Source organism: Lagenorhynchus albirostris, chromosome 7 (assembly GCF_949774975.1).
Source record: "Lagenorhynchus albirostris chromosome 7, mLagAlb1.1, whole genome shotgun sequence".
NCBI classification, from domain to species: Eukaryota; Metazoa; Chordata; class Mammalia; order Artiodactyla; family Delphinidae; genus Lagenorhynchus; species Lagenorhynchus albirostris.
The window spans coordinates 4,067,119-4,094,243 of record NC_083101.1 but is presented as its reverse complement, the minus strand read 5'-3'; the positions used below and the strand labels follow the sequence as shown (position 1 = coordinate 4,094,243).

At 49.2% G+C, this 27,125-nt stretch overlaps 1 protein-coding gene across 4 annotated transcripts in view; it reads right to left on the bottom strand.

The window, feature by feature from the left end:
• The window catches only part of AK8 (adenylate kinase 8), a 128,551-nt gene that overhangs the window by 76,314 nt on the left and 25,112 nt on the right, over positions 1-27,125 (bottom strand). For 3 of the 4 annotated variants that reach the window (XM_060153983.1, XM_060153984.1, XM_060153985.1), the window contains 4 exons: positions 10,309-10,390; positions 9,693-9,764; positions 8,998-9,198; positions 5,423-5,554 (listed from right to left, as the gene is read on the bottom strand). In XM_060153983.1, the coding sequence (XP_060009966.1) occupies positions 5,423-5,554; positions 8,998-9,198; positions 9,693-9,764; positions 10,309-10,390 (487 nt within the window). Of the gene's footprint in view, positions 1-5,422; positions 5,555-8,997; positions 9,199-9,692; positions 9,765-10,308; positions 10,391-18,689; positions 18,753-27,125 lie in introns of those variants that run through there. The other variant, XM_060153986.1, reaches the window with a different exon arrangement.

Here is a 27,125-nt window from a genome sequence, read left to right as displayed (position 1 = left end):
CTAGGGGAATCCCACCCTAATCCCATAGTAACAAAGACTAAAAATAAGCCTCGGTGGGGTCAGGTTGGTCCTCCAGTTACTTAACCGCCTGTTAGAACTCAATTCTTTTTCATGCGATATTCTCAAAGCAGGATCACACAATCCAGACTCTCAGGAATGTGAGAACCATAACGTCCAGCATATAATAAAAAACTACTGGAGAGGAAAACACACAAAAATACCACCAGGAAAGTGTGACCCCTACAAAGAGAGAAAACAGGCCATAGAATCAGATCCAGAGATCACACAGATATCAGAATCTGCACATAAGAACTAGAAAATGTCTATTATGAAAATGTTTAAACTTTAAAAGATGATTAAAATGAATGAAAAGATGGGGAATCTCAGCAGAGAAATGGAAACTATAAAAAAGAACCAGATGGAATTTCCAGAACTGGAAAATACAATATCTTAAATGGAAAACATCCCTGGATGGGCTGCCATCAGTGAATCTGAAGACATGAAAACAGGCACTAGAAAGCATTCAAACTGAAGCAAAGAGAAGGTGGGGAGGGGACCGGAAATAAAGAAAAGGAATAAAACCTCAGGGAGTTGGAGGATAATAGCAAACAGTTTGACATACATGTACCTGGAGTTCCAGAAAGGGCGGGGGAGGGAGGGGGAGAGAGAGAGAGAGAGAGAATATCTGAGAAAATAATGGGAGGAGAATTTCAAAATTTGATAAAAATATCAACCCACAGATCCAAGATTCTGATGCCCAAGCAAAACAAACACAAAGTAAATCACACTTTGGTACATCATCGTTAAATTTCTGAAAACTAAACAGAAAATACTAGAAGCAGTTATGGGTGGGAGTAAGATGTTTTATATATAGGAGAAAAAAAAATCTCTGAGTTCTCATCAGAAGCAATGCAACGGAATGCATCAATGCAACAACGAAATGACATCTTGAAAGTGTTAAGGTTGGGGGGGACCCTGTTAACACAGATTTCTATAAGCAGCAAAAACATCCTTCAATAAGGAAGGTGAAATAAAGACATTTTCAGACAGATGAAAGCTGAATTTCACCAGCAGACTTGCACGACAAGAAATGTTAAAGGAAGTTCTTTAGGTTGAAAGAAAATGATACCAGATGGATCTTAGATCTAAACAAAGGAGTGAAAAGTGTTGATATTGAGTATATATAAAAGCTCTTTCCCCCCATATGTTGACTTAAAAAAATGACTGTTTAAAGCAAAAATAATTACAATGTACTGTAGGATTCATAACATATGTAGAAATGAAATGTATGACTACAATTACACAAAGAACTAGAGCAAGGTGAAGGGAAATACACTGCTGTCAGGTTCTTGTGTTATACATGAAGAGGTATAATATTAATTCAAGATAGACTGTGATAAGTAATGGATAACAGTTAACCCCTAGAGCAACCACAAAGAAAATAAAGCAAAGAGATATAGCCAAAAAAGGCAACAGAGGAAATAAAATGGATTACTGAAAAAATACTTGATCAATCCAAAAGTTGGCAGGAAAGGAGGAACAAAGAACAGATAACACAAGTAGAAGATAAAAAACCCAGAATGGTAGACTTGAAACCAACCATATAAAAAATTACTTTAAGTGGAAATGGACTAAACAATTAAAAGGCAGAAAACGTCAGGCTGAATTTTTTTTTAAAGCAATTATATGTTGTATTCAAGACACATATTTAGACTATAAGACACATAGTTTAAAAAAAAAAGAATAGAGTATATACTTATCAGACAAAGTAGACTTTGAGAATTTACTGGAGAGGTAGAGGAGCATTTCCTAATGATAAAGGGATGATTTCATCAGGAAGAGATAACGATCCTTAGTGTATACCCACTTAACATAGCTTCAAATTACACGAAGCAAAGACTGGCAGAGAAATAGAGAAATCCACAGGTAAAGAGTTGGAGATTTTAACGCACCTCTCTCAGTTACTGAAATAACAAGTAGAGAGAAATCATTAAGGACGCAGAAGAAGTGAACAACACCATCAAACATCTTATCCTCATTGACATTCTTAGAGCACAATATTCAACAAAAGCAGAATACATATTCTCTTCAAGTGCACATGGAATTCACCAATAGAGAGCATATGCTCGTCCATAAAAAGTATCAATACATTTCAAAGGACTGAAATCATATAGGGTATGTTCTTCGACCAAAATAGAATTAAAGAAACAAAGAAAAAAAAATCTGGAAAATTCCCAAATATTTGGGAAGTAAGCAATACACTTCTAAATAATACATGGGTCAAAAAAGAAACCACAAAGGAGATTAGAAAATATTTTGAACTGAATGATAAAACACAACACATTAAAATGTTGGGAGATGCAGCTAAAGAAGTGTTTGGAGAAAAGTGTGTAACAGTAATGTTTATATTAGGAAAGAATGGTTTAAAACTCCTGTCTATAGCCACCTCATTCTGCAAGATCCTATGAAGACAGTACTGTTAACAGTCTGCTCTTCCTAGAGGTTCCAAGTACTAAGGCTTTAGACACACATGACCTGGGACAGTGTTGGGAGGAGCCCCGCCCCACCTCATTCCTTCCCCCAGCAGGGCCCACCTCCATCCTGAAGGGCCTCTCTTCTTCTTTCTACATGTTCCCTATCTGTGTACCAAATAACATGCACTGCATATAGCAAGCACTCAGTGAGTAAAATTAATAGTAGTTTAATAAAATGCTCCATGGTTGTTCCTTGTCAGAAAATTCATGCTCGGTGCAGGGAAAAAAAAAAAGTCAGAATCGTGTAATACGTGATTCTACAGAGATAACCAGTTTGGTCCTTCAGCTGTTTTCTTGAACATAGATTAACACATTTTTTTGAACAAAAATGAGATCATTCGGGCTTCCCTGGTGGCACAGTGGATTAGAATCTGCCTGCCAATGCAGGGGACACGGGTTCGATCCCTGGTCTGGGAAGATCCCACGGGCCGTGCAGCAACTAAACCCGTGCGCCACAACCACTGAGCTTGCGCTCTAGAGCCCGCGAGCCACAGCTTCTGAGCCCGTGAGCCACAACTACTGAAGCCCGCGTGCCTAGAGCCCGTGCTCCGCAGCAAGAGAAGCCACCGCAGTGAGAAGCCCGCTCACTGCAACAAAGAGTAGCCCCCGCTCGCCGCAACTAGAGAAAGCCTGTGTGCAGTAACGAAGACCCAACGCAGCCAAAAATAAATTACAAAAAAAAAAAGAGACCATTCCCTGAACACTGTTGAGTGACTTGCTTTCCACCCCGCCCCGACATAACAATACCTCACGGACATCGAGTCACTTTACAGGTTTCTTTTTAATAGCTGCCCAGAGCTTACTTTAACTAATCCCCTCGCGAACAGAGTTTGGGGTTGCCTTTGTTTTTCATTATGCATCCTTCACATCTCTTGTTGAATACTGTGGGGAGTGTTTCAGCAGAATAAAGTCCTGGGCGTGAAATCACTGGACCAAAGGGTTTGCACAGTTAGCCTGGTAATCAGTAGTGGCCTTTATCTTTCAAAAGGTTGTACCTGTTTATATACTCGCCGATTATAGACAGGAGCCTTTCAATAAACCTTGTTGGACTGAATGCTGGTTATTTGTTTGGAGATGTATTCCCACGACCGAGAGGTTCATAAATGTGGAGATAAGACCCAAGGCAGGGGATGGCCAGGGGGGCCGGGCTGTAGGGGGGCTGGGCGGGCAGCTCCTGGAGCTTTGGGTGCAGACAGGCCTCTGCAGAGAGACCCCAAAGGACAGCTCAGTGCTTGCCTCTGCAGACCACAGGTCCCCTAAACAGGTTTACGGAAATCTCATGACGTCTTGTATTTCTCAAGAACACCTTTGAGAAATGTCAACTTTCTGAGCCAGTCTCCAAATGCTCAGTTACTGAAAAGAGGCCCAAAATGGCTCTTCTGCTGCAAAAGCAAAAACGATGGTGAGCTTCTCTATTTTCATTTTTGGAAAAATCTAGGCAGGTAATTTCATTTCTTTATGATTGGTGTGCTGAAAACAATTTAAATTTAAGAATACTTTTCTTGAATGGGAGTGTCTGCATAAACAAACTTCGGCACAGTGACAATTATTTAAATTAAGCTGTGCACTATATTAAGGTATGACTGTTGTGTTTTTCAGACCCTCCCTCTGCCATTAAGGCTCTTCTCACTGTAACTCTTCATATGTCTTCACATAACAATAAGTGCAGGCGCGTAAATAAATGTGGGTGTGGCCACAAGCAGACTGTGGCCCATTCTTTACAAAGTCATCCCTAACCACAGCTGGAATTTTATTCTTATAATACTCTTAAGAGGAAAACTCGGAAGGAGAAGGAATTATTTGAATAATTCCATTAAAAAAAAAACTGTTGATACAAGCAAAGCATTTTTTATCATAAAGTAGCCAGGTGAGTTTTCCATACTAATTAAATCAGAATACTACTATTTAGCATTTTTACTAAAATACTAATACAACTATTAGTGGTTTTTTTCCATACTGGTCAGAATAATTGCTCAGTTCTCCACCTTCAATCTATGGGTATGATATTTGTCATTGATTCCTGGCTGGGAATCTCAGTGGCTTTGGAATCTTAAGCTGGAGGAGACCTAATTGAAAAGCATTTTTATTCGAAACTTGATCTTTCCGGGGTGGCATGTATATATTTGTGCATGTCAGTATACATGTATATCTGTATGGTGTATATAGATCATTTGCGGGCACATACATGCATATTTCTGTATTTGGGGGTGCAGGTCTCATGGCTCCTGCTTAAATAGAGGTTACTGAGGCTTCTGGAGCACCGAAGTGGGAGGGGGTCAGTGCCTTTAACTCCCTCCAGTGCTGTGTGTCTGCTACAGCCTCCCTTCCAGCCCTTTATCCTCCTGAAACCACGCTGGCATCCAAGACCATCTGGGACCACCCCAGGAAAGACCTGGAGGACTAATTTCAATATTTCCTCTCTTCCTGGTAAAATATTTATTGAAACTGTGCTGAGCTAGAAGTCTTCCTCCGGTTCAGAAACTGTTTGCCTGTAAACACACTGACCTGGGTTTGGGGAACCAAACAAGACCGGAGAAAATAAATGAACAGCAGGTCCACATTATGCAAGAACTCCGGCTTCTGGGGAGACTGCAGGGGCAGAGCACAGAAAAACCACTGCGCCAAAGGACGTAAAAAATGATGACCAGAAAACGTTCCAGCTCTTTGGGCTGCGGGCGTGTTTTTATTGGTTAATGTTTTTATGGCCATATTCTTTGGGAGGCAAAAACCTTATCCCTGCAAAGATGGATTAAATGAAAATTGTTCGCAGCAGAGAGCAAGAAAGAGAAGTGATGCTGATCTCCTCGCCGCTCCCGTAACACGGGGAGGTCTGGGAGGGCAGGAAGCAGGGGAGGCTCTAGAAGCCGGGTGGCCGCCGGGGCACTCACCGTTGACGAGGCCGTATTTCTGGGCCAGGAGGGCGGCCTGCAGACTTTTCCCGCTGCCCACGGGCCCGCACAGCAGCACCCTCGGGGTGAACGGGGCGTTAGATCGATGGATGGTTTGGACATAGGTCAGAGCTGGAACGAGAGGATGTGAGGATAATAAACCAGGGTCCTAAAGAAAGGGAACCAGCTTACGACACCTCTGCCTGGGCTCTTTTAACGGCAGTAATTATTTCTCTTTTACAGCTCCGTGGAAACCCTCTGTGAATCTGCCGGGTAACCACAGGGTGAAGCTGCGGGGAAGGAATTACCCTTCAGGCCGGGGCACCAAGGCGGGAGGGGACAAGGAGAGGCACAGAAGCCACCCTCCGAGCAGAGCACTGCCCTGGATCCCTCTGACACAGCACAGGGGCCGTGCTGCCCTCCTGGTCAAAGGACGGCTGGCTGCGTGGTTGGGGGCTGGTCCCAGGACACAGAACACACACTGAATACTGGGTTAGGGTGTTTCCAAATTGAATCCGGGCTGAGCCTCACCCTGAAGCCCCGGGACCAGGCCGACCTCCTAGAGCCAGACACGGGCTTTGATAAACGCGACAGGCCACGCGGGGGCCTCGTACTCGGGGACTTCTAAAGGCCTTCGGAATTGGTGGAGAATAATTTGCAGCCGCGCTCCAGTGACACCAACTTTATTGCAAGTCTCCAAAGAGGCAGTGATCAAATGGGTCCCGGGAGTGGGCAGATGTCGCCCTGGCCCAGGGTGCCCCTGGCATCTGAGGAACAAAGAAGTAGGGAGACAGGGCTGAGGCGCATGCAGCGTGGGGGGCACTGGATGCCCAAAGCTACTGAACATCAAACCAGGTCACCTCCCTTGAGAGTGGAGGGCAGAGGAGGGGGCACGGGTGGGCTGAGGAGGCTGCTGAAGGGCAGCCACTCAGCACCTGGGTGAGGGGAGCGGCCCGCCCGCTGAGGCAGAGGGCGGGGGTACCTCCTCCTCAGTCCCCCTTGCATCCAAAGGGGGTCTCCCTCCCCGGCCCCGCCTCCTGCCCGGGTCCCCGGACCATCCTGCGCAGGTGCCGGGCTGCCTGAAGTCAGCATGTTGGCCCCTCGCCCAGGATGGAATCCATCCGAAGACAGGAAGGTGTCCCCAGGCACCACCTCGAAATCCGCGACAGGTGTGCAGGGTCTTCCAACCTTGTGCTTGACGTCGGGGCACCTCCCCGGCCTCTGCCCACCAGGTGCTGTCACGCTCCCTAGCTGTGACAGCCACAAACGTCTCCAGACATTGCCACATGTCCCGCTGTGGCGAGAGGGCAACGTTGAGAACCAATGACATATATTCACTGGGCAAATTCTGAACTCTCAAATCTTTGTAGGATGTTTTCATTGGAAGGGACATTAGAGATGCTACGATTCCCCTCTGTTTTAGAACTAAAGGTGCAGGTAAGTTACCTGTCTTCAAGGTCAAGATGATAGCCAGCATCTTCACGGCAGGGATGCATCTGCTGCTAAGCTAACCTCTACCGGCCTTACCTTATCTGATCCGTGCACGGTCCCACGAGGGATGTGCTTTCCTTGTCCCGATTTTACAGACAGTTGGCAGGGCTGGGGCAACTGTCCCAAGCCCACTGCCACGGGTAACACTTTCCATCAGCGAGACGAACCCGGAGGAAGAGATAAAGATAAAGACAGCAAGGCTGTCTTTATCCTCAGACCTTCCAGGATCCAGCCCGTCTGAAGAGCACAAATACTACAGGCAAAGCAGCCTGCTTACAAATGATGCTTAATTTACAGTAAATAACCAAGTTAATTAGAAGTAATGATCCCCCAGACGGTCTCAACAGCTAATTATTCTTTTGAAAAATATGTGGTTGCTGGATGCATAGCAGAGATATTAAAAAAAACAACACAGAGAGAATTTTGCATTCCAATGTTCAATTTCTCTCTCTGCATTATTAATTAATAATAATTAATATTCAGACACTCACATTTTTATTTACAATTTCAGGCATGAATTCTTTATGAACGATCGTATGAACTTTTAAATTTAATTAAGTAGTTTGGAAGTAATTAATGTGTAAATTCAGAATCATGGCATAAGATAAATGTTGTGGTTGTTTATCTTCGGAGCGCAGTGTTTGCTACTAAAGACTCTTCCGAGATGCGAAATCGCTGGAAATTTATAAGGCATCCATAAGCCTGGCATTTTTCAAAGTAGCATCACTCTCCAGACATGCCCCCTCGTATACCGACCCCCTTCGGAGAGCGGGGCTGAGCCGGCTCCGGCTCTCGCTCTCGGTAAAGCAAAGCCACTCAGACAACAAGGCCACCAGCAGGTGGGGGCCGGTGGGAGGGCCGCTCCGGGGAGCTCAGAACAACCTCCCCACCAAAAGTAAACGTCTCTTGAAGAGATGTGAGAGAATATACCAAAAAAGGGCATCGTAAACCATCAAGTGTCTTAAAGTCCCTGCGGAGCTATTTTCATTGTGTCAGGCACCGGCATTGCACAGAAGGGGATAACTGCTTGTGGAGACAACTGAAGCTTGGCAAGACTTTTAAAAAATGAGGGAATTCCCCGGCGGTCCAGCGGTTAGGACTCTGCGCTTTCACTGCCAAGGGCCCGGGTTCGATCCCTGGTGGGGGAACTAAGACCCCCAGAAGCCACACAGCGTGGCCAAAAATAAAAATAAAATGAAATAAATAAAAGAAAATAATAAATTAAAAAAAATAAAAATGATAAATGCAGCTGCTTTGGGGGAGCACTCTTCTAACTTTCCTTGTCTTTCGGGACCAGATGTTGAATCCTGATGATAGCAACGTCCGATGTTTACTGAGCCGTTCTCTGCACCAGCTACTGGGCTCAGGGCTGCAGATACCTGCGTTGCAGGATCTCATGGAGCCCTCACCTAAGTCCGTGAGGAAGGAAGGATTTCTGTTCCCATTTTGGGGATGACAGAACTGAGGCTCAGAGGGGTTAAGAGAGTTGCCGCAGACTGCAGAGCTGACGTGTGGTGGGGCTGAGGTCACCTGGCTCCAAAGCCTCGGGACTCAATGGTCACACCCCTGACCCCCAAACAGGCCTCTTTCAGCCCATTTCTGAACATCTGTTACTGTTCCCAACGGCAGGGCCGTGGCCGGCATGCAACTGCCTATCCCTGCCCTCAGTGGGCTCAGGACATCTGAGTTGTGTTGTGGTTTTTTGGGTTTTGTGGCGCTGGTGGGTTTGGTTTGTACGTTTGTTTGTTTGAATATTTATAAATTTTCTCTTCCTCTTCCTTCATCCTCAGGGCAAGACTTCTTGCTGCATGTCCCTCCCACCCCGGCCCTCACCTCTCCTCGCGCCCGCCCCCCCGTCACTGTCAAGTCCGCTGACCATGCGGGCTATAGAATATTAGCCCAGGGTCTCAGAGGACGACGCTCCCAGGGACCCCAGACTTGTTTCTGGGCAGGGACCTTGGGCCTTCCGTGACTTGACTCCCGGGCTCCCAGGCACACCCCGGACACCGGACACCGGACACTGGCATCACTGCCAGAAGAAGTGACACCAGGATGAGAGGGGCCGAGGGTCCACCTGGATTTACCCTGGTAGAAGACGTCCACGCACGGCTGGTCGGCAGTGATGACTTTCACGATTTTGGGGTGCGCGGGGAGGACCCTGCCGATGTCCCTGTGATACTCCAGCAGCCTCCGCGCCGTCTCCCCTCCCGAGATGCCTGCTGGCACTATCAGTCGGTTCTGGATTTCGGACTCGGGGGGCCAGTCGAAGGTGGTGTGATAAATCTCTACCAGAGAGAGGGACACGTTTAGAGTTGCCCGCCCGACCTGGGGGCAGAGCCTGCGGGTCCCAGGGGCGCTCGTCCGCCCACCCCGGCAGCACCGTGCTCGGCTTTGGCTCCGGGCCCGCCCCCCCGGCGCTATTAACGACAACAAAGTGGCGATGATGCTCAGCGCGAGGGGAAGGGTGGCCGTGACTTTCGGAGCGCTTCCTCTGTGCCAGGCTCCCACCCCCAGGCTCTCATGTCATCCTCACAGTGAGCAGATCACAAGGCAGGGCTCAGCGTTTCCATCCTCAAGTCCAGGTGAGAAAACTGAGCCTCAGAGACACTGGGCGACTTGTCCCATGTCACACAGCTAGAAAGGGGCGGGGACCACAAACCCGGGTCTGTCTGCTGCCCAAGCCTGAGAGTAAGTGCTCAGTGAGGGGTGGGCAGGGCTGTTACTAGGATTCCCTGCGAGACCCCACGGGGTGGCTGGGGGAAGGTGGAGACAGCCGTACCTCCTGTCTGAGGGTCGATTCTCTTCCCCAAATTTCTCTCAATCAGGACCGTGTCTGGAGCGCTCAGCACGACTGGGTAGAGGAGGAAAGAAGCAAAACCAGGCGTGGTGGGCAGCCGACCTGCTGCTGCAAAAGGCATTAGAGCAACCGCCATCTCCCATCCCCAGCAATGCCTTAAAAGAGAGGTCAGAACACAAACACGCGAGCTCAGGACAGAGGAAGCCCAGGCCCGAGCGCTCCGCCTGAGGACAGGCTTCAGTGACATATTTGTGCAGGACGCTTTTGCCACGTTTGGGGATTATTTCCCAAAGAGAGTTTCTCAGATGTGAGCTCCCTGAAACAAGGAATCACCAGGTCAGAGCAAAAATGTGAGCTTCCTGAAACAAGGAATCACCAGGTCAGAGCAAAACCTCACGTTTCTCAGAACAAGCCCCGAACGCACTTAGCTCCGTGGAAAATTCGACTGTGCTGTCCTCCTTTTTCCTGTTGGCCCATCAAACCCCCTTCGTGGGTGGTGCCTGGGCACCGGGGAGCCGCTGACGCAGAGTGGAGCGCTCACTCGCGGGGGCTGCAGGTCTGGGGGGAGGGCTCTCCAGGCGCGGGTGGGGCTACTCACTGACATGTCTGGGGGAGACGCCGAGGGTCTGGATCAACAGGGCCTGCTCCCGAGTTTCAGGGATGCCATCCAGAATCCAGCCCTAGGCAAAGAATGTGGAAAGGTGCTCACCTATGTTTACTTTTCCAGATGTTTTTGGAACTATTATAAAAGGAACATCATACCTTTATAGAAAGACTGGAACTTTTAAGGTCAGAGAAAATAAACGTTCCTGACAGCCGCCTCACCTCACTTAACAACTCCTCTCATAATATCACATCCCCTTCTGAATCTTACGTTTAAAATGATAGTCACACCATACGTATTTTCTGTCCTGATTTCTTCCATCCCGCGTTATAACCAACACCGTATTTTTCCTGTCGGCCCACCTCCTCGCTGGCCATATAACATTCCACCGAGTGAGCTGCCTCACGCGCTGAGCCGCGCCCCACGACCAAACGCTTCACCTGCTGCGCGTTCGCACCGTTACCAATACCACCGTAAGAACATCTCTGTGCTACAGCTCTTTCCACATTTCGGATTATTTCCTAAAGGGAGTTTCTCAGATGTGAGAGAAAAGGAACCACCAAGGGCAAAACAAAAACCCACTTTTCTTAAGAACAAGTCCCGAACACAGCATTAAGGGGCCCGAGTTCAAGTTTCTGTTCCTACGTGAACTCGTTATAGGGCTGAAATCCCTCAGGCGTCTTCTTGGATCGGCTGGGGAGCTGGTTTAGAAGATTTATTTTCATTAACCCTTTAAGTCCAATTGTGAGAGTCACATATGATTGTTGTACACTCTGTGGGAACACTAAAGAGCTGAAATAATAATGCTTGTCACTGGTAACACCACCGACCCAAACTAGCCACTGTTAACACTTAGGTGTATCTCCTTCCAGGCTTCACATAGAGATATCTATTCTCCTGGCTGGCGGGGGGGGGGGGCACGGTGTGTGTGGGGGTGGTGGAGAAAAGTCACACTGCACATACTACTTTGTAGTCTGTTCTTTTCACACAGTGAGAACGTTTCATGCATATTTCCCATGTCACAGGATGCTCCTCTCCTGGGAGTTTCCGTAGCTGCCAGGCATCGCATGAATTGACCTGCCAAATGCCAATGAATCGCATACTGCTGCTCATTTAGTTTCATTCCATTATAAAAAAACACAAAAACTATTATTTAGGGACTTCTCTGGTGGTCCAGGGGTTAAGACCCCGTGCTTCCACTGCAGGGGGTGCGGGATCGATCCCTGGTGGGAGAACTAAGATCCTACCTGCTGCGCAGCCTGCGGCCGAAAAACAAACAAACAAAAACTATCGTTTAAAAAGTGCTATAAGCACATCTTGAGGTACACAGAATATCCTCATGATAAAGTTCTGAAAGTTGATACCTTCTTTTATAACTTTTGACACATTTTGCCTCATCACAGTTTCAAAATTGCCCACCAGTTTCTGAATCCAATGGCAGATCACCTGCTTCCCTGCATCTTTGTCAATGTCAGGCTTTATCCTGGGGGAAAATCTGTCCAGCAAACTAGAGTACACGGTAGCTGCTTTAATTTACATCTCTCTGATCACTAAGGAGGTTCAACATTTTTTCCATATGTGTATTGGCTATTTGAATTTTTTTCTTTTCCAAAATGTCCATTCATGCTGTCTATTCACTCTGCCCTTGGGGTTTGGTCCTCATTTGTTTACAGGAGCTCTTTACATATCAAGAATATTAACGCGTTTTGGCAACTGCTACCACAGACTCTGAGAAAAATGATGTTGCCAACATTTTCCACAGTTTGTCTTTTGTGTATGGTGTTGTTTCTGACACACAAGTTTTTGGCCAATTCAATCAGCGCTTTCCTCTTTGGATTCTGGTGTTGTGTGGATGTATAAAAAGGCCCTTGCCACTGCAAAAGCTGATACATGTTCACTTGCATTTAAGCTGAGTTCTCTTAACGGTTTACTCTTTACACTGAAATATTTAAAAGAGCCACATTTTATTTTGAAAATGATGTGAGCCTTGATCTCATCTGTTTCTTTGTGGATCTCCAACTGTCCCACGGTCATCTATGAAATAGCCTGTCCCCTCCCCTCTGAATGTCACCTTTTAGTCACAGCTACATGCTGATATGATGTTGGCTCTGACATCTTTCTGCCTGTAGACTCTTGCGCCATCTTCACACCATCTGAATTATCGCTGTTTGGTAGTTTATTGTTCTATCTAATAGGAGATGCTCCTCCTTCTTTTTATTTTTTTCAAAACTTTGTTCCTCCAAGTAGGCAGAAAACTATTTTGTCAAGTTCCAAAATATAAATTCTACAAGGTTGGGAATGACATTAAATGTATAGAGTAATTTATGGAGGATGGACATTTTTACAATATCAAGTCAACACATTACCTTCCTGGGAATCTCCTGGCTGTCCAGTGGTTAGGACTTGGCGCTCTCCCTGCCGGGGACCCGGGTTTGATCCCTGGTCTCAGAACTAAGATCCCACAAGCTGTGCGGCCAAAGAAGACCACAAAAAACCCCAAAAACCATGATCTTCCCATTTGCTTACGCTGTTTTCTTTTTAATGTACCTCAGCAATGTTCACATTCAACAATTTCTAAAGTCCTTTCAAATCCTATGAGCCTAGAGTTATACACACATACACTAACACCTTCCACCTGATGGTCAGATAAAGTAGACAAAGTGAGCTTTGGAAGAGTGAAATAAAGCCGCAAATTGTCTCAGGTCTCCATTCTTTTTTTTTGGCTGCAGTAGAAAAGGATAGCTTTATTACTTTGCCAGGCAAAGGGGGACACAGCGGGCTCCTGCCTCGAAAAACTACGTGTCCCCCTCAGGTCTCCATTCTGCAGTGAGGCGGGGTCAGACAGCCCCAAGTAGAAGCCCAGGTTTCTGATGCGGGCTCCCAAAAGGGGCCCCCTGCTCTCAGTCATTATAAGAACTTGCCTGCCGTAAGGTCAGAGGATGGACTGATAGGGTGAACTGAGACCCAAGGTCACCCATAACTCGTAACACCTGATGTACAGAACACCGTGTGGTTGAGGGCAAGGAATGTCTTTCTTTTTAAAAAAAAAAAACGGGGGGAGAGCACATTTCTTCAATATTAAAATATTTAGGTTCCAACAGCCTCAACTGACAGTTAAAAAAAAAAGCTAAACAAATTTACAGAGTAAAGAGTATTGGAAAAATCAGGCATGCTTTCATTAATTCCTTAAATTATGCAGGAGAACGCGCAGCTACGGAGCCCCTGGATTCTAGAACTAATGAAGCAAAACTGCAAAAAAAATTTTTAACAGCCTTTTGCTCCCTCAAGTCCTTGTTATAGGCAGCCAAGCGCTGGCTGCAGCTCTTACAAAGAGCAGACACCTACAGATGTGCGCACCCCTCCAGGAATCAGGAAGCACAGGGTCTGAGAGCTTCCCCACTTACAGTTCTGGAAGCTGAACCCAAATGTTCTGAACCTTGGCTTCATTCAGACCCCTTTATTTTTTCCTTATTTGGAGGGGAGGGAGTCGGAGCCCCCTGACTGCTTCTTCTAGGACAAGGGCTGGTAATTCTGTTTCGAATCCCTTTTTGAAGCTGAAAGAAGGTTGGAACCCCGCCTTCACTCAGCACTGAGAAAGGCCTCCGCTTTTAATATTGCATTACTGAGCAATCATTATAATCTTGCCCATAAATTTGCAGCTGGTATCGGTATGTGGTCCAAAGCTTTTAGAAGTATTCAGGGGAACAGCTCTCGCCGACTGGAGAAAGCGGGCCTTCCAATTACACAGGAAAAGTGCAGCAAAATGAGGAACATCTCCCTAATTAACTGGCCTCATTGGTGCCTCATTCTGGTTTGGATGTGAAATTTAAGGAAGGAGAAGAGAAGGTGGGTGGGGCACGCTCGAAGCGAATCCCAGGCCACCTGCTCTCTGGGTTACTCTTTCAGACTCAGGGAGACGGCACCATCACCCAGGTGCAAAGAAACGAGGGCCCTGGAGGACCTCTTAGGGCAGCAACCCCACCCCACCGGTGCAGCTGTGGAGACCCTTCATCCCTGCATCAGTCCGCTTGGGAAGGAAGGGCACAGTGACCACAGCCTCTGCGTCACGGAGTGTGGGTCCTGGAGCATCCTCGAGATGGGAGCCCCAGGCTTAGCGCCTGCCAAAGATCTTCCTTCCCAGAGCTCTTGACTTTATAGAGGTTATATGCAACTGCCCAGTGGCAAAATGGACCACACTTTCAAGGCGAAACAGCACTTCCGGTTGAGAGCAAGCTAATGGCTGCAAATTCTGGCAAAGCAAGGAGTCACCGATCAGTCAGTAGCATCCCATGCCGGGATGGGACGCTGGTGAGGTGCATCGCGAGGGTCGCGGTTCTGACTTCCAGGAACGGCTGGATGCGGAGAGAGCAGTCAGTCCCTAATTAGAATACATCATCCATCTTCCTGACACTTCAGTGAAATGTCTGTTCCACTCTGGAGCTGCAGCTTTGTTCAGAGCAGGTTAATTGATATTCTGATGCCTTCGCTCGCCGTACCCCTGTGGCTCGCTTCTGTTTTATCACACATCAAAAAGGCCGTATGCTCAGGGCACTCCCTGCACCGGCACAGAGCTGGAGGTCTGCACAGCTGCGAGGGGTACGGTATCACAGGAGGGACAAGCACCGAGCAGATGTCACAGATGAAAAAACGGGGAAGAAAAGCAGCCAGCCAGCCTAGGGAACGTGGCGAGGCCCGGCAGAGCGCTGCCGGATGCCGAGTGGGCGGCCCGCCCTGTGTGAACACTGGCCTCTTCTGCCCTTCTGACTGTTATTAAAGCGCAGTTAGCAACTTCACGCTGCAGGACTCTTGCCCTCTGGGCCCCCCGCCTGTTTGATGCGGTGCCCCTTGTCTCCTCCCCTCTCCTCAAAGACCAGAGCGGGGTGCTCCCCTGGGTTCTCCCTAGGATGCCCTGATCCAGCTTCCGGCTCCAACCGCAGCCTCTGGAGCCTCCATCCCAGGCGCTCCCCGGAGCCGAAGGCTGATTCCTCACTGTCCCAAGGAGGCCGACTGAGGCTGAAGGTCTGGACTCGATCAGACCCACTCAGCTCAGAGTGTGAACCAGGAGACACACCGCAAGAGGCATAATGGGCCGCCACCTCCCTCGCTTTTTTCTGATGAAACGTTATACGGTTTCCCAACATATAAAAGAGGAAAAACCGGGAGATTTTTATCAGCCAGAAAAGAAATGCATATTAAAAGATCAAGTTTGGGAAACTGATGTGTTTCAAGACAATCGGTGAGAACAATTTCGATGAATACAAAAAAATGTTGACATCAAATTGCCCCAGTACTGGTTCCTTTGGTTTATACAGAAACATGACAGTCTTAGCCTGCCATGGCATCTTCGGACGCCTTCCACATGCAACTCATCTGAAAGGTGACTAGCGGGAAGTTTTACTTTGAAGTTTCATCTCAAACAATAGGCAGCAGCTGCCGGCATTCCTGACCACGTTCAAGCGCGCGCTGCAGCAGGGTGAGACACTCCTGTAACTCGCCAGCACACTGGCTCTGCCGCCCCACCGAGGCTTGGCCTGGCCGTTTCCTGTGTGCAGCCCAAAAACGCACATGCCCAGACAGGCTGAGACGGGCAGGAGAGATGTTTCTGAACAACCGACAGTGCCAAGTTCCACCCTTGCTAGCAAATCGGTGGACACAGGCCTGACGTTTTTCTATACAAAGGTGAATGTGGGAAAATCCGTACTCCTAGGTCTGCAGGTTAGAAGCCACTGATCTCCAGGGTGTTAAAATTTGGTAAAGCACAAACGTGAATGTCTAAGAGGCTTTTTATTCGTTCCAAATAGCTAAGAAAATGTTTTAAAGTCGAATTCATATAAAATGTCTGTGGGGCCACTCTGCAGAGGAAGATACAGTCAGAAAAACACACTGTTCCACCCCCAGCAGACCAGTCCCACCCCAGCTCCAAGGCTGGGCGATGCCGAGATGACCCACCGCAGAGATAACCTGCTTCACGGCATCACTGTCTAGTTCCCAGGTTCAGACACAGCGGCCTCTGGTTGAAAGCACAAGAAGTGGATCATCCAACAACGTCCAGCTAATGGGTCCATTCCTTTCAAACACTTCAGAGGATGTCTGTGGTGTGGACCCATCTCTTCAGAAAGACGATTAGTCTGTTAGGGTGTCAGTTTATCACATGCTGGTGAAGAGCAGGGGCTTGGGAACCAGCCTGTGCCACTGCCAGCCGTGGGACTTTCAACCAGGGACTCAGTCCCCTGGGGCCTCGTTCTCCTTCTCTGCAAAACGGGGACACTAACAGCAATCTACCCCACAGCTGCCGGGACGATTAAATGAGGACCATAAACAAACAAACACATAAACAACAACAAAACAAGCACAGTGCCTGGCGATGGGGAAATGGCCCAGTCCATGTGAACTGGTTTTATCATTATTATACTTTTGAGCAAGGTGAACTCTGTTCTTTTCCTCTACCTCCTGTCAGGAAGGAACCCCACTTAAGACTGTAGAACTTAAGGGACTTCCCTGGCGGTCCAGTGGTTAGGACTTCACCTTCCAATGCAGGGGGTGCAGGTTCAATCCCTGGTCAGGGAGCTAAGATCCCACATGCCTCAGGGCCAAAAAACCAAAACATAAAGCAGAAGCAATATTGCAACAAATTCAATAAAGACATTAAAAACGGTCCACATCCAAAAAAAAAAATCTTAAAAAAAAAAGACTGTAGAACTTAATATAAAGAATTCATTTCAAAAGGCAATCTCAGGACTTCCCTGGTGGTCCAGTGGTTACGACTCTGCACTGCCGATGCAGGGGGCACGGGTTCAATCCCTGGACGGGGAACTAAGATCCAACATGCTGCGCGGTACGGCCAAAAAAAAAAAAAAAAAGGAATCTCTTGGAAAGAGCAGTAACTGGCATCCCAGATGTGAACTGAGGAAAGCTTTCTAATCAACGAGGACTTGGGAAAAACACATTTCGGCAAAAGTGAGGGAGTCTAGCGAGTCGTGGGCTAGCGCACGCTCACTCCAGCGTGCTCATCCGTTTTCCAGTGCCTGCCCAGGAGCCACCTGGGGCGCCAGCCTGGGTCCAGCAGACGGGAAACAACAACCATGCTTTTACAGTGGGGTGGGCATTTCCACAGGAAGACCTGGGGTGCATTCATTCATTCATTCACCCATCCATTTATCAACGCATTGCCGTATTTCTCCACCACTGTGTGTGGTACACTGTTCTTTCATATTGAAAAGTTCAGAAGCCCTGGGTCTGGGGGCTTGTCCAATAGATAGCAGCTGGGGGTGGTCAGTCACTGGTTCATGTAACTAACTACCCCCCCCCCAAATCCGGCTGACCCAACTCTGTTACTTAGGACTCTTTCCTAATTGGCCATTTGACTTGTGTAAGGCACTGAACTTCATCTGTAAAACGAGAGGATTGGACCAGGCAACTTCTAGCAAAGACATTTATGGTCTAACAAAGACATTTTAAGAGTGAACAGCTACTCATAATTATGCAGGGAAAATAGGCATCAACCAGGACGAGGGACTGCCCTGCCTCTAAGGGTCTTTGCACATTAAAACATGATAATTTACTTGCAATCATGCAGCCTGATTCTCCTGTGAAATTCTGCCAGCTCTCGAAATCATGAAAAGAAGGGGGAAAGCCCCGTAGGCAGTGGGGGCAGACCTTGGGGGCCGCTGACGAGTTACCTGGGTCTGATCAACACCTGTAATGACTCTTCTCCCAGGGAATTCCGAAGTACACACTGAAGGTCAAGTGCTGGGTCTGAGCTGGGTGCACACGTCAGCCCAGAGCTCCTGGCCTCATTCTCAGAGGTTGCAGTGGCCCGAGTTCACTGACCCAATGGTTTCTCAGGCCTCATTCCTCTCTCTCCCTTCCAAATCCACTGATCCTGGCACGGCTCGCAGCCAAGCAGCCAGCCTGTAGCTTCACGCCTCCTCCTCAAGCTGGTGCCCTCTCCCCCTTTATCCTGGGACCGCCACACCTGTCCATCTGGGCCCCGGTGCAGGGAAAGCACCGGCCATGGGCAGAGTTGTGGCTGGGTCCACAACTGGGCTCCAACCCTGGAGCCTTGTGACCATCGATTACCTAAGCCTTGAGTCTTAGCCCGTAAGATGGGGGCAGTCAGACCCACCTAAGAGAAAATCCCTGCAATGATTGCACAAGATTATTGATGACACGTGTGAGGACAAAGCTCCTGACCCAAAGCAGGCGCCTCGCAGACACGGGTGCCTTTCTCTCTCCTAAGAACCGTCTGCAGTGCGAGGGCATTTGCGTTTCCGCAGGACTGAAAGAGGCTGAATGTCCAAGTGGCTGACTTTACAAGGCTGCCGTTTCAGGCCCCCAAAGGTGGGCAGTAGTCTGGGGGACGCTCTGGGCCTCACCTTCACCAGGAACAGCTGTCCCTCCATCCCCTCTGTCGGTGGGTGCTGGTCACCACTGGTCACTTTCCCTCTGTCCGGCTGCCCCTGGCGTGTCTGGGTCATTTCCTTCAGAAACACGTCCCATTTTCATTCCCTCTCTCCCAGTCAAAACAGCCTTCCCCTGCGGGCTCAGTTCCTTGGGGACATTCACTCTCAACCCACCCGGAGGCCTGGACCACTTTCCACATCTTCCTGAGCTCATCTCAGCTCAGGCCTGTGTTCTCCTGCTGCCAGAGACCAGACACCACAGTGTTGCTCCAGGAAAACCCGACCTGACCAGCTGTGGAAAGCGCAACGTGAGAGGATCGATGACGTGTTCAGAGAATGAGAACTCATCAGTCTAAAGACTAGTGAATTCCACACAGTCTCAACAAATAAAAGGCACGCCAAAATATATATATATATGTTTGCTCTGGTATTCTAACCAATACTCTCATTTATAATTAATATTATAGGTAGTACGTTTATAATTAAAATTGGGGGTACTTAATATGTTGCAGATTATAGCTAAAATTCATCCACTTTAGTTTCCACAATTCTTCCAAATCCCACTGACTGACGGTATTAAGCTACAAGCGGACGTCCAGACCCCCACATACCAACTGTTTAACAATCTCCTTATCTGCAAAGTAGGGATAATGCTGACGGGCCCACACTTCCTGGTGTTCAAGGGTAGGTGCAGTGATGAGCGTACAGGGCCAGCTCAAGGTCTGGCCAATTGCAGGTGCTGGAGAACGGCAGCTGCAACCGTCTCCGGTCTTTGGCACACGCCATGTTTTCACAGTTGACAGCTAGCTGCAAAACTAAGCCACACCAAGAGACTGGGAATGGGCAACTGAGGATGCCCCTCTGTTCCGTCCTCCTGGTGGGCGTTTCCAGCTCTCGGGAGGCAGGTCTCTGATCCGGCCCCTGGATCCGACCTCAACCTGCCAAGGGTGACGTGGTCGGTGGTTCTGAGTCCAATGCGGTCTCCAACATCACCGGGCCTCTCCAACGCTCTCTGCTGCTCCGAAGTCCACTTACAGTGGCTCGAACATCGGGCTCTGTCCTGCATTCCAGCCACCTTTTTTCCCTGCCCGACGGCAGTTAGAAGGACCCTAAGGGCATCCCAGGCATCAGCTGCCCGCACAACACCCGGGGTACCTGCTGCTTAGCCAGCAGATAGGTGGGCCACACACGCCATGACCAAGCCCGAGACCACGCCGCAGGGTCCAGAAAGACCCACAAACGAGGGACCCACAAGGGGGTACTCACGGCGTCCAGCCCAGCCCGCAGAGCCCTGCCTCGCTGTGACGCGTGCCGTTCAGTTTTCCGAGTGGAGTTCAGACCTCCCCTCCAGATGCCCAGCCATCCTGACTGCATTTGTGTTAGAGGAACACACAGCCCCGGGCCTCAGCAGAGCTGTTGATCAATAAACCCGCACTCCTCAGAGGACGCGAGTGACATCTACAAACCCGCGAGTGTCAGAACAACGGCAAGAAAATCCCGCGTTCCCACCGTCAGAGGATGAGAGCTGGGTAATTCATGCCAGCCCAGTGATGCCGCCAGGAGAAGTAAAACAAACAGCGGGGGGTTCTGTAGACCAGAATCGGGCTTCTGCGTTCCGTTAGCGTTTCCACTATAAAACACTCACTCCCGTTACGGGCAGGGACGCGTCAATCTGTGACCAGACAGGAAAAAGTAAACAAGAGTCTAGAAATCTGCCAAGGAAATGTTAGACTCTCGGTTCTACAGTCAGAAGTGTGCTCCAGCAACACCTCCTTTATCATAAAGTAACGGAGCATCTCCACGATATGAAATGAGATCAAAAAGAAGTTGACCTGTGAACGCAAAGTCTCACTTTGCATTTTCTGTAAAGGAAACACATGCACTGATCACGGGGGGCGGCGAGGAAGCGACCCCCTTCCAGGGTGCCTCGGAGACCTTCTTCTCCCTGACTTAGCAAGCTGGGGGCGTGGTCAAAGTTTTGCCTTTGGTGATGTCGTTCTGCAGCTCAAGGAGGGAGATGGCGTGGTGCCAGACACCGGAACTTGCTGGATTTCTGGAAGAGCAGTTCTTTTTTCAGGCAACACACGGATCCTTCCTTTGGGTCAGCAGCGGGGATCCGGCACTGCAGCCTCCTTTTCTGTAAAGTGGGAGAATCACAGTGCTAAACGTCTACCTGCACCACTAGCCACGGGCCCGTGAAAGCGGGCACTCTGTTTCCTTCGTTCTGTTTTGTCCCTCACACAACCTAGAATGGTCCCTGTCACACAGTAGGTGCCTGTAAGTCTTGGTTGTTGAAAACCTCGCAGGACAGCTGTGCGGATCTCACCAGAAAGTGCTTCCGAGCATGGCAGTGACTTGCACCATGTGCTAGTCAAGGCTGGTTAACGACTACTGGTACCTTTACCTCAATGGACCTGCGTTGCTGCCCAGCACCTGTGCTGGGCTTACTGTTGGCCTCTCCGGTGTTTTGTTTTTTAAATTTTTATCGGAGTAGCGTTGACTTACAATGTTGTGTTAGTTTCAGGTATAAGCAAGGTGAATCGGTTATACATATACATATACCCATTCTTTTTCAGATTCTTTTCCCATATAGGTTATTACAGAACATTGAGTGGAGTTCCCTGCGCTGTACACTAGATCCTTATTAGTTATGTATTTTATATATAGTAGTGTGTATCTGTTAATCCCAATCTCCTAACTTATCCCTCCCCTGCCCCACGTTTCCCCTGCGGCAGCCATGTTTGATTTCGAAGTCTGTGAGTCGGGCTCTGTTGTGTAGATAAGCTCCTCTGTATCACTTTTCATTAGATCCCACATGTAAATGATGTCACACGATTTTTATTCTGATCTTCACCACAGTCTCAGGCCTGACGAGTCACGGGCTGGGTTGATATTTTCTGAGCTCGCTGAAGGAGGGACCTGCTTGCATCCCATCTAAGTAACCACAGGTCCCCGGGGAAACGTTCCATTGTTCACGCCTCTGCTTTTTGTGGAGGCGTTGGGAAGACTTCCTGACCAGCGGCTGGAGATGAGGGGGTGGTTAGAACTCGGCACCCTGAGCGCAGGCGGGGCAGCGTCCCTCCGCAGGCCTCCGCCGGGCCGCCCCGGGGGATGGGGACGCAGCAGGTGAATCTGTGTTATCAGGGTGTGTTATCCGCTCGGGTGGGTGGGACTCCAAGCACCCTGGTTTGGGAAACAGAAAGGAGAGGTGCTGCAACACAGAGCGCGACCGAGGGGGGTGCCGACTACCACGTGAGCGTGCCGGTCCCTGCCCAGGTCACACTAAAGGTCGCTGCCGACGGCCCCGCTCAGCCTGCAGGGGCTTCTGGCCTTACACCTGGCGAGAACCAGCCCTAACCTCCGGAGCAGTGAACTCCAGCCCAAGTGGACGCTCACAGAAGGAAAGAAAAGCCAAGGCCAGTGGACAGAAGCCAGGGCCGGGGAGGCTCCAGGTAGTTTTGAAACTTCATTGTTTTTCCCTCCAGGCACTACAATTAAGAGACTGCTGGGACTTCCCTGGTGGCGCAGTGGTTAAGACTCCACGCTCCCAATGCAGAGGGCCTGGGTGCGATCCCTGATCAGGGAACTAAGATCCCACATGCCGCAATTAAGAGCCCACATGCTTCAACTAAAGATCCCACACGCTGCAACTAAGACCGGCACAGCCAAACAGATAAATTAAATTTAAAAAAAAAAAAAAAAAGACTGCCAACTCTCGTCCATGCAGGTACGGGATGTTCCAGAGCTCACTGGAGCAATGATTCCAGAAGCATGCTGTGGGCTCGCTGGCGGGCCAGGAGCCAACCCCGGAGGGTACAGGACCCCTGCCTAACACACAGGGAGGCCATGGGGGCAGCAGGCTTCCCCCACCCGTTAGTGATCCTGGTTTGCTCTCACTCGGCTCACTTCGCATGGGAAAGCGGGGTAACCCTGCCCAGTGGGCCTCAGGGCCAGGCACAGTGTTTGTACGACGCGCTGCGCACCCCAGAGCCCTCGAGGCCTGCCTGCAATCCCCGGGCGCCCACACGGAGCCGCACCGAGGCCCGCCCAGCTCCCCCACCAGGTCCTGCTGCCGCCCACCAGCCCAGATATGCGAGGGATGGCACAGGCCAGCAGAGGCAGACACGAGCCATCCGTGGAGGCCTCTGACTTTTCACGGGTGATGAAACTCCCAGCGCCTGACAAGCCATCATCGTTGGGCACAGCTGCTTCCTCCCCACAGCTGGGCGAGGTGGCTGGCCATACACGGAAACATCTCTTCTGTCTCTCTTAGCCTGATGGTCCCTGTCTGTGACATTCCAATCGGCCTGGTCCTGGTGATGCAGAAATACCTTTGTCAAAGGGATGGCACAGGGTCCCGGGTTCCCGGGCTGAAGCCGGGCCTGGCAGCCAGGTGTGGTGGCAGGTCCACACCTGTCCTGGCCCGCTGGTCCCCTGACCTAGGCTAAGTCCCTTCCTCCATTCGGACCTCAGTTTCCGCTTTCATAAAAGGTTTCAGGTAGGAATAGTTCTCAAGACAATGTTTAAAAAAAAAGTTGATGAGGGCTTCCCTGGTGGCGCAGTGGTTGAGAGTCCGCCTGCGATGCAGGGGACACGGGTTCATGCCCCGGTCCGGGAAGATCCCACATGCTGCGGAGCGGCTGGGCCCGTGAGCCATGGCTGCTGAGCCTGCGCGTCCAGAGCCTGAGCTCCTCAACGCGAGAGGCCACAACAGTGAGAGGTCCGCGTACGGCAAAAAAAAAAAAAAAAAAAAGACAGATGCTTCTCTGTGTAACAAATACTCTTCAGAAGGATGTCCTTTCAAGGGAGTGTTAACAGCAGCTGACTCCAGGTCAGCTTGGTTCCAGGGAAGGGAACCAAGTGGCTGGGGGACAAGAGTTTGAGGGGGACCCTTTTGAATTTTGAACCATGAATGTTCTGCAGTCAAGAAATAAATCTGTTCATTTTTTAAAGCAATCTCTCTGGCAGCGATATGAAGGCAGGATTAGGAAGAAAGAGACCACGGTAGCTGCAGGGAGATGGATTAGGTGTCAAAGAAGGGAAAGGGATTCTTGGTAATCCAAAAAAAAAATGGAGAGCAAACGGTGACTATGGTGAAGGTGAGATTTAGATTCTCTTTGGTACTGAACCTTTCCCCTCACATTTCCTGAACTCCCTGCCTTACTTCTTAGCTTCCCTTTGCCCTACAGATGTGGTCTCAAGAACTGGGCACTCCCGGACTCCAAGAACTCGGCTGCCCCTAAAGAAAACCCAATTGGTCCCTGAACGTAGTGCCTACCTGCTTTCGATAATCCCAATACAAAGTGCTAATTTCTCTTTCTCTAATGTATTTGATGGTCACTTCAAAGACATTCTTCAAAGAGATTGCATGAGACCAAAAAAAAAAAAAAAGAAAGAAAAGGAAAAAAGGCAACATTAACTACAGAATCCTGATGGGTTATGATTGCATTCTTTTTCCCTGAACACTATTCCCTGCCTCCGTTTTGTGCTCTAAATTACCAGTTCTAGTCCCTGCGAAGTTAAATAATAATAATCACCATATAAATGAATATGCATATGTGCCATTTTTCTCCCTAAGAAAAGCCTGTTTCTCCCAAGAAAGCCTGTTTATTTTGGATGAGGGTTCGTTTTGTTTCTGAACAACCAGAGCACATAATTAGGACCTCATCTCTTACTCTTGAAATCCTGTCTCCACCGGGAAGAGATGAAAAAGGCACTGGATGTCCCTGGAAGCTCAGAGAAATTTTCAAACAAATTAAAGAAGATATCTCTTTACTCTGCAGGTAACAATGGCTTGGACACGATCAGAATCAGAATGTCAGGCCAGAAGGAGCTCCAGTGCTCGAGCCCGAGTCCAGTGTTTTACAGATAGAGAAACAGAGGTCCCGGGAAGTGAAGTACTCGCTGTCGACACACAGCGTGTGATGGTCAGACAAGTACAGAGTGGCCCAAAGCATGACTCCATGTGTGTATCCTGGTTCTGGGACTGACTGTGGGACTTTGTGCAAGACTCTGCGAGTCTTAAGCTGCTACATCCCTAAAACAGGGGTGATGACAGCCGCGAGGCTCCATTGCGCTGTCGTACGAAGGAAATGAGATCGCTGATGTGGCACTCAGCCCTAAACCGCCCATCAGTGGTCGCCACCAACAGTATAATAATTACAGCCTCTCTGCGTGGGGTACTCTCAGTGGGGTGTAGGGGACCACATGCCAGACCGGGGCTCCCAAGCCTCTGTTTGGAGTCCAGACAACACCTGCCACCATCATCAGAATAGGAATGATAATGATAATGAATATGATAACTATTAATACAAATAGTATTAATTCCACCGACCGCGTTAAGTATAACGCACAGCACAGTCATAGAGTACGATGTAACTAACAGTGATATCACTTTGATATAATTAATTAGTAACGCTCATAAACGTTACGACCATTTTGAGGATGGTGGTAGCTGTCGGCAAGGACCTGGGATGCCTGGGCTCATGCTGTGTCCGTGCTGCAGGTGAGCTGTGCAGCCTGGGCTTTCAGAGAAGCTCAAGAAAGCCTTATGGAAGTTAAATGTGTGTTTGAGAGACTATTCTAGATTACTGAGGGCAAATCTGGGATGTCCAGTTGAAATCACAGAGAAAGTCATCCTATTTTCCCTAGAAACCATGACTCAGTGACTTACAGAGGTTAAAAAAATTTTTAAATAGACAATCAGGGCTTCCCTGGTGGCGCAGTGGTCGAGAGTCTGCCTGCCGATGCAGGGGACACGGGTTCGTGCCCCGGTCCAGGAAGATCCCACATGCCGCGGAGCAACTAAGCCCGTGAGTCGCAACAACAGAGCCCGTGAGCCACAACTACTGAGCCCACGTGCCACAACTACTGAAGCCCACGTGCCTGGAGCCCGTGCTCCACACAAGAGAAGCCACCGCAATGAGAAGCCCGCGCACCGCAACGAAGAGTAGCCCCCGCTCAACCCAACTAAAGAAGGCCTGCGTGCAGCAACAAAGACCCAGTGCAGCCAAAAATTAATTAATTAATTAATTAAAAAAAAATACAGCCCCCATCCCGCTGAGGGGTTCTGGTCTGGGTGACTTGGGTGCACTCATACCAAAGAAGTGACACCCACCATGTGACAAGCAGTGCTGGTGAAGAGGAGAAACAGCTCAGCTCCGAAGAGCAAAGAGACGAAAGGCAGACCCAAACGCTTCCTGCCTGGGGATCCGCAAGGCCAGAGTTGAATTAGACTCGGCAACTCATAACCAATTACGGATTAAGGCAAAGAGCGTTTTGTACGAGAAAGTCCCGTCCTATTTCCAGTCACTTAGGGTGCTCTGCCCTCCCCTTCACTCCTGACAAATGATTCTTTCACCATTTTCCAGATAAGAGGGTGACCGATGGGTGGGTCAGTTTTAGGAAGAGTCGGTCTGAGGTTGGTTGAACTAAGGTGGTGTTAGGGGTCAGGGGAGCTATATTCCCAGTCCTGCCTTGTCTGCCTGCCGGCCCCTCTGCCCAAGACAGCCTCTCTGCAGACTGCCCCGCCCCCATCTCGAGAGGCTTCGGTGACAACTCGACTCCCCTGGGCCTGGTTTCCCTTCACACTGTGTTTGTGGCCCCATCACAAGCCTTCCCAGTCGGCTTTGCTTTGGGCACGTGAGGCTCTGTCTCCAACTGCATGTGGTGAGCCTGGGGCCCAGGGTACCACCCTGCTCATGGGGAATTGAGAAGGGTGAGTGGGGGCAGGGGGCAGGGTCTCAGCAGGATGGACAATGCCGTGCCTACAGCGGGCACTTGACTGGAGTGGGTGGAATCGAGCCGGGGGGCTTGGGAGCCGGGTCACTGGGAGGGAGCTTGGTTACAACCAAAGTCTGTGGTTAAGTGGCCTTTCTCCTAACATTGCTAGAAGGTGGAGTCTCTTTTTTATTTAGAACTGAAGAGAAAGGGTAGAAGTGTTTTTATCATCATGTGAAAGTATTATTTAGGACAAGGGTTAGCAAACCACAGCCTGCTGCCAGTTTTTATAAATAAAGTTTTACTGGAACAAACCATGCCCTTTCGTTTATATATCATGTATGGCTGCTTTCACATTACATCAGAACTGAGAAATTGCAACAAAGACTGTACGGTCTGCAAAGCCTAAAATATTTACTATCTAGCCTGGACAGAAAAGAATGTGTCTACTCCCGACGTAGACTGGCCTCTGAGCTCTGGGCGCTTGCCTAGGCCTGGGCAGCAAGAGACAATCAGCTCGCTGGGAACAGTTTGAAGTCAGAGGAAATGAGGCTGTTCAGACCAGACTTTGAAACTCAGCCTGCAGCTTACCTGAGGCTCTCTCGTGATTTAGACCCACGCGGCCGAGGACCATGCAGAGCACGCCTGTGAGAACTGCTCCTCCTTCACCAGTGCCCTGGGAGGGTGCCC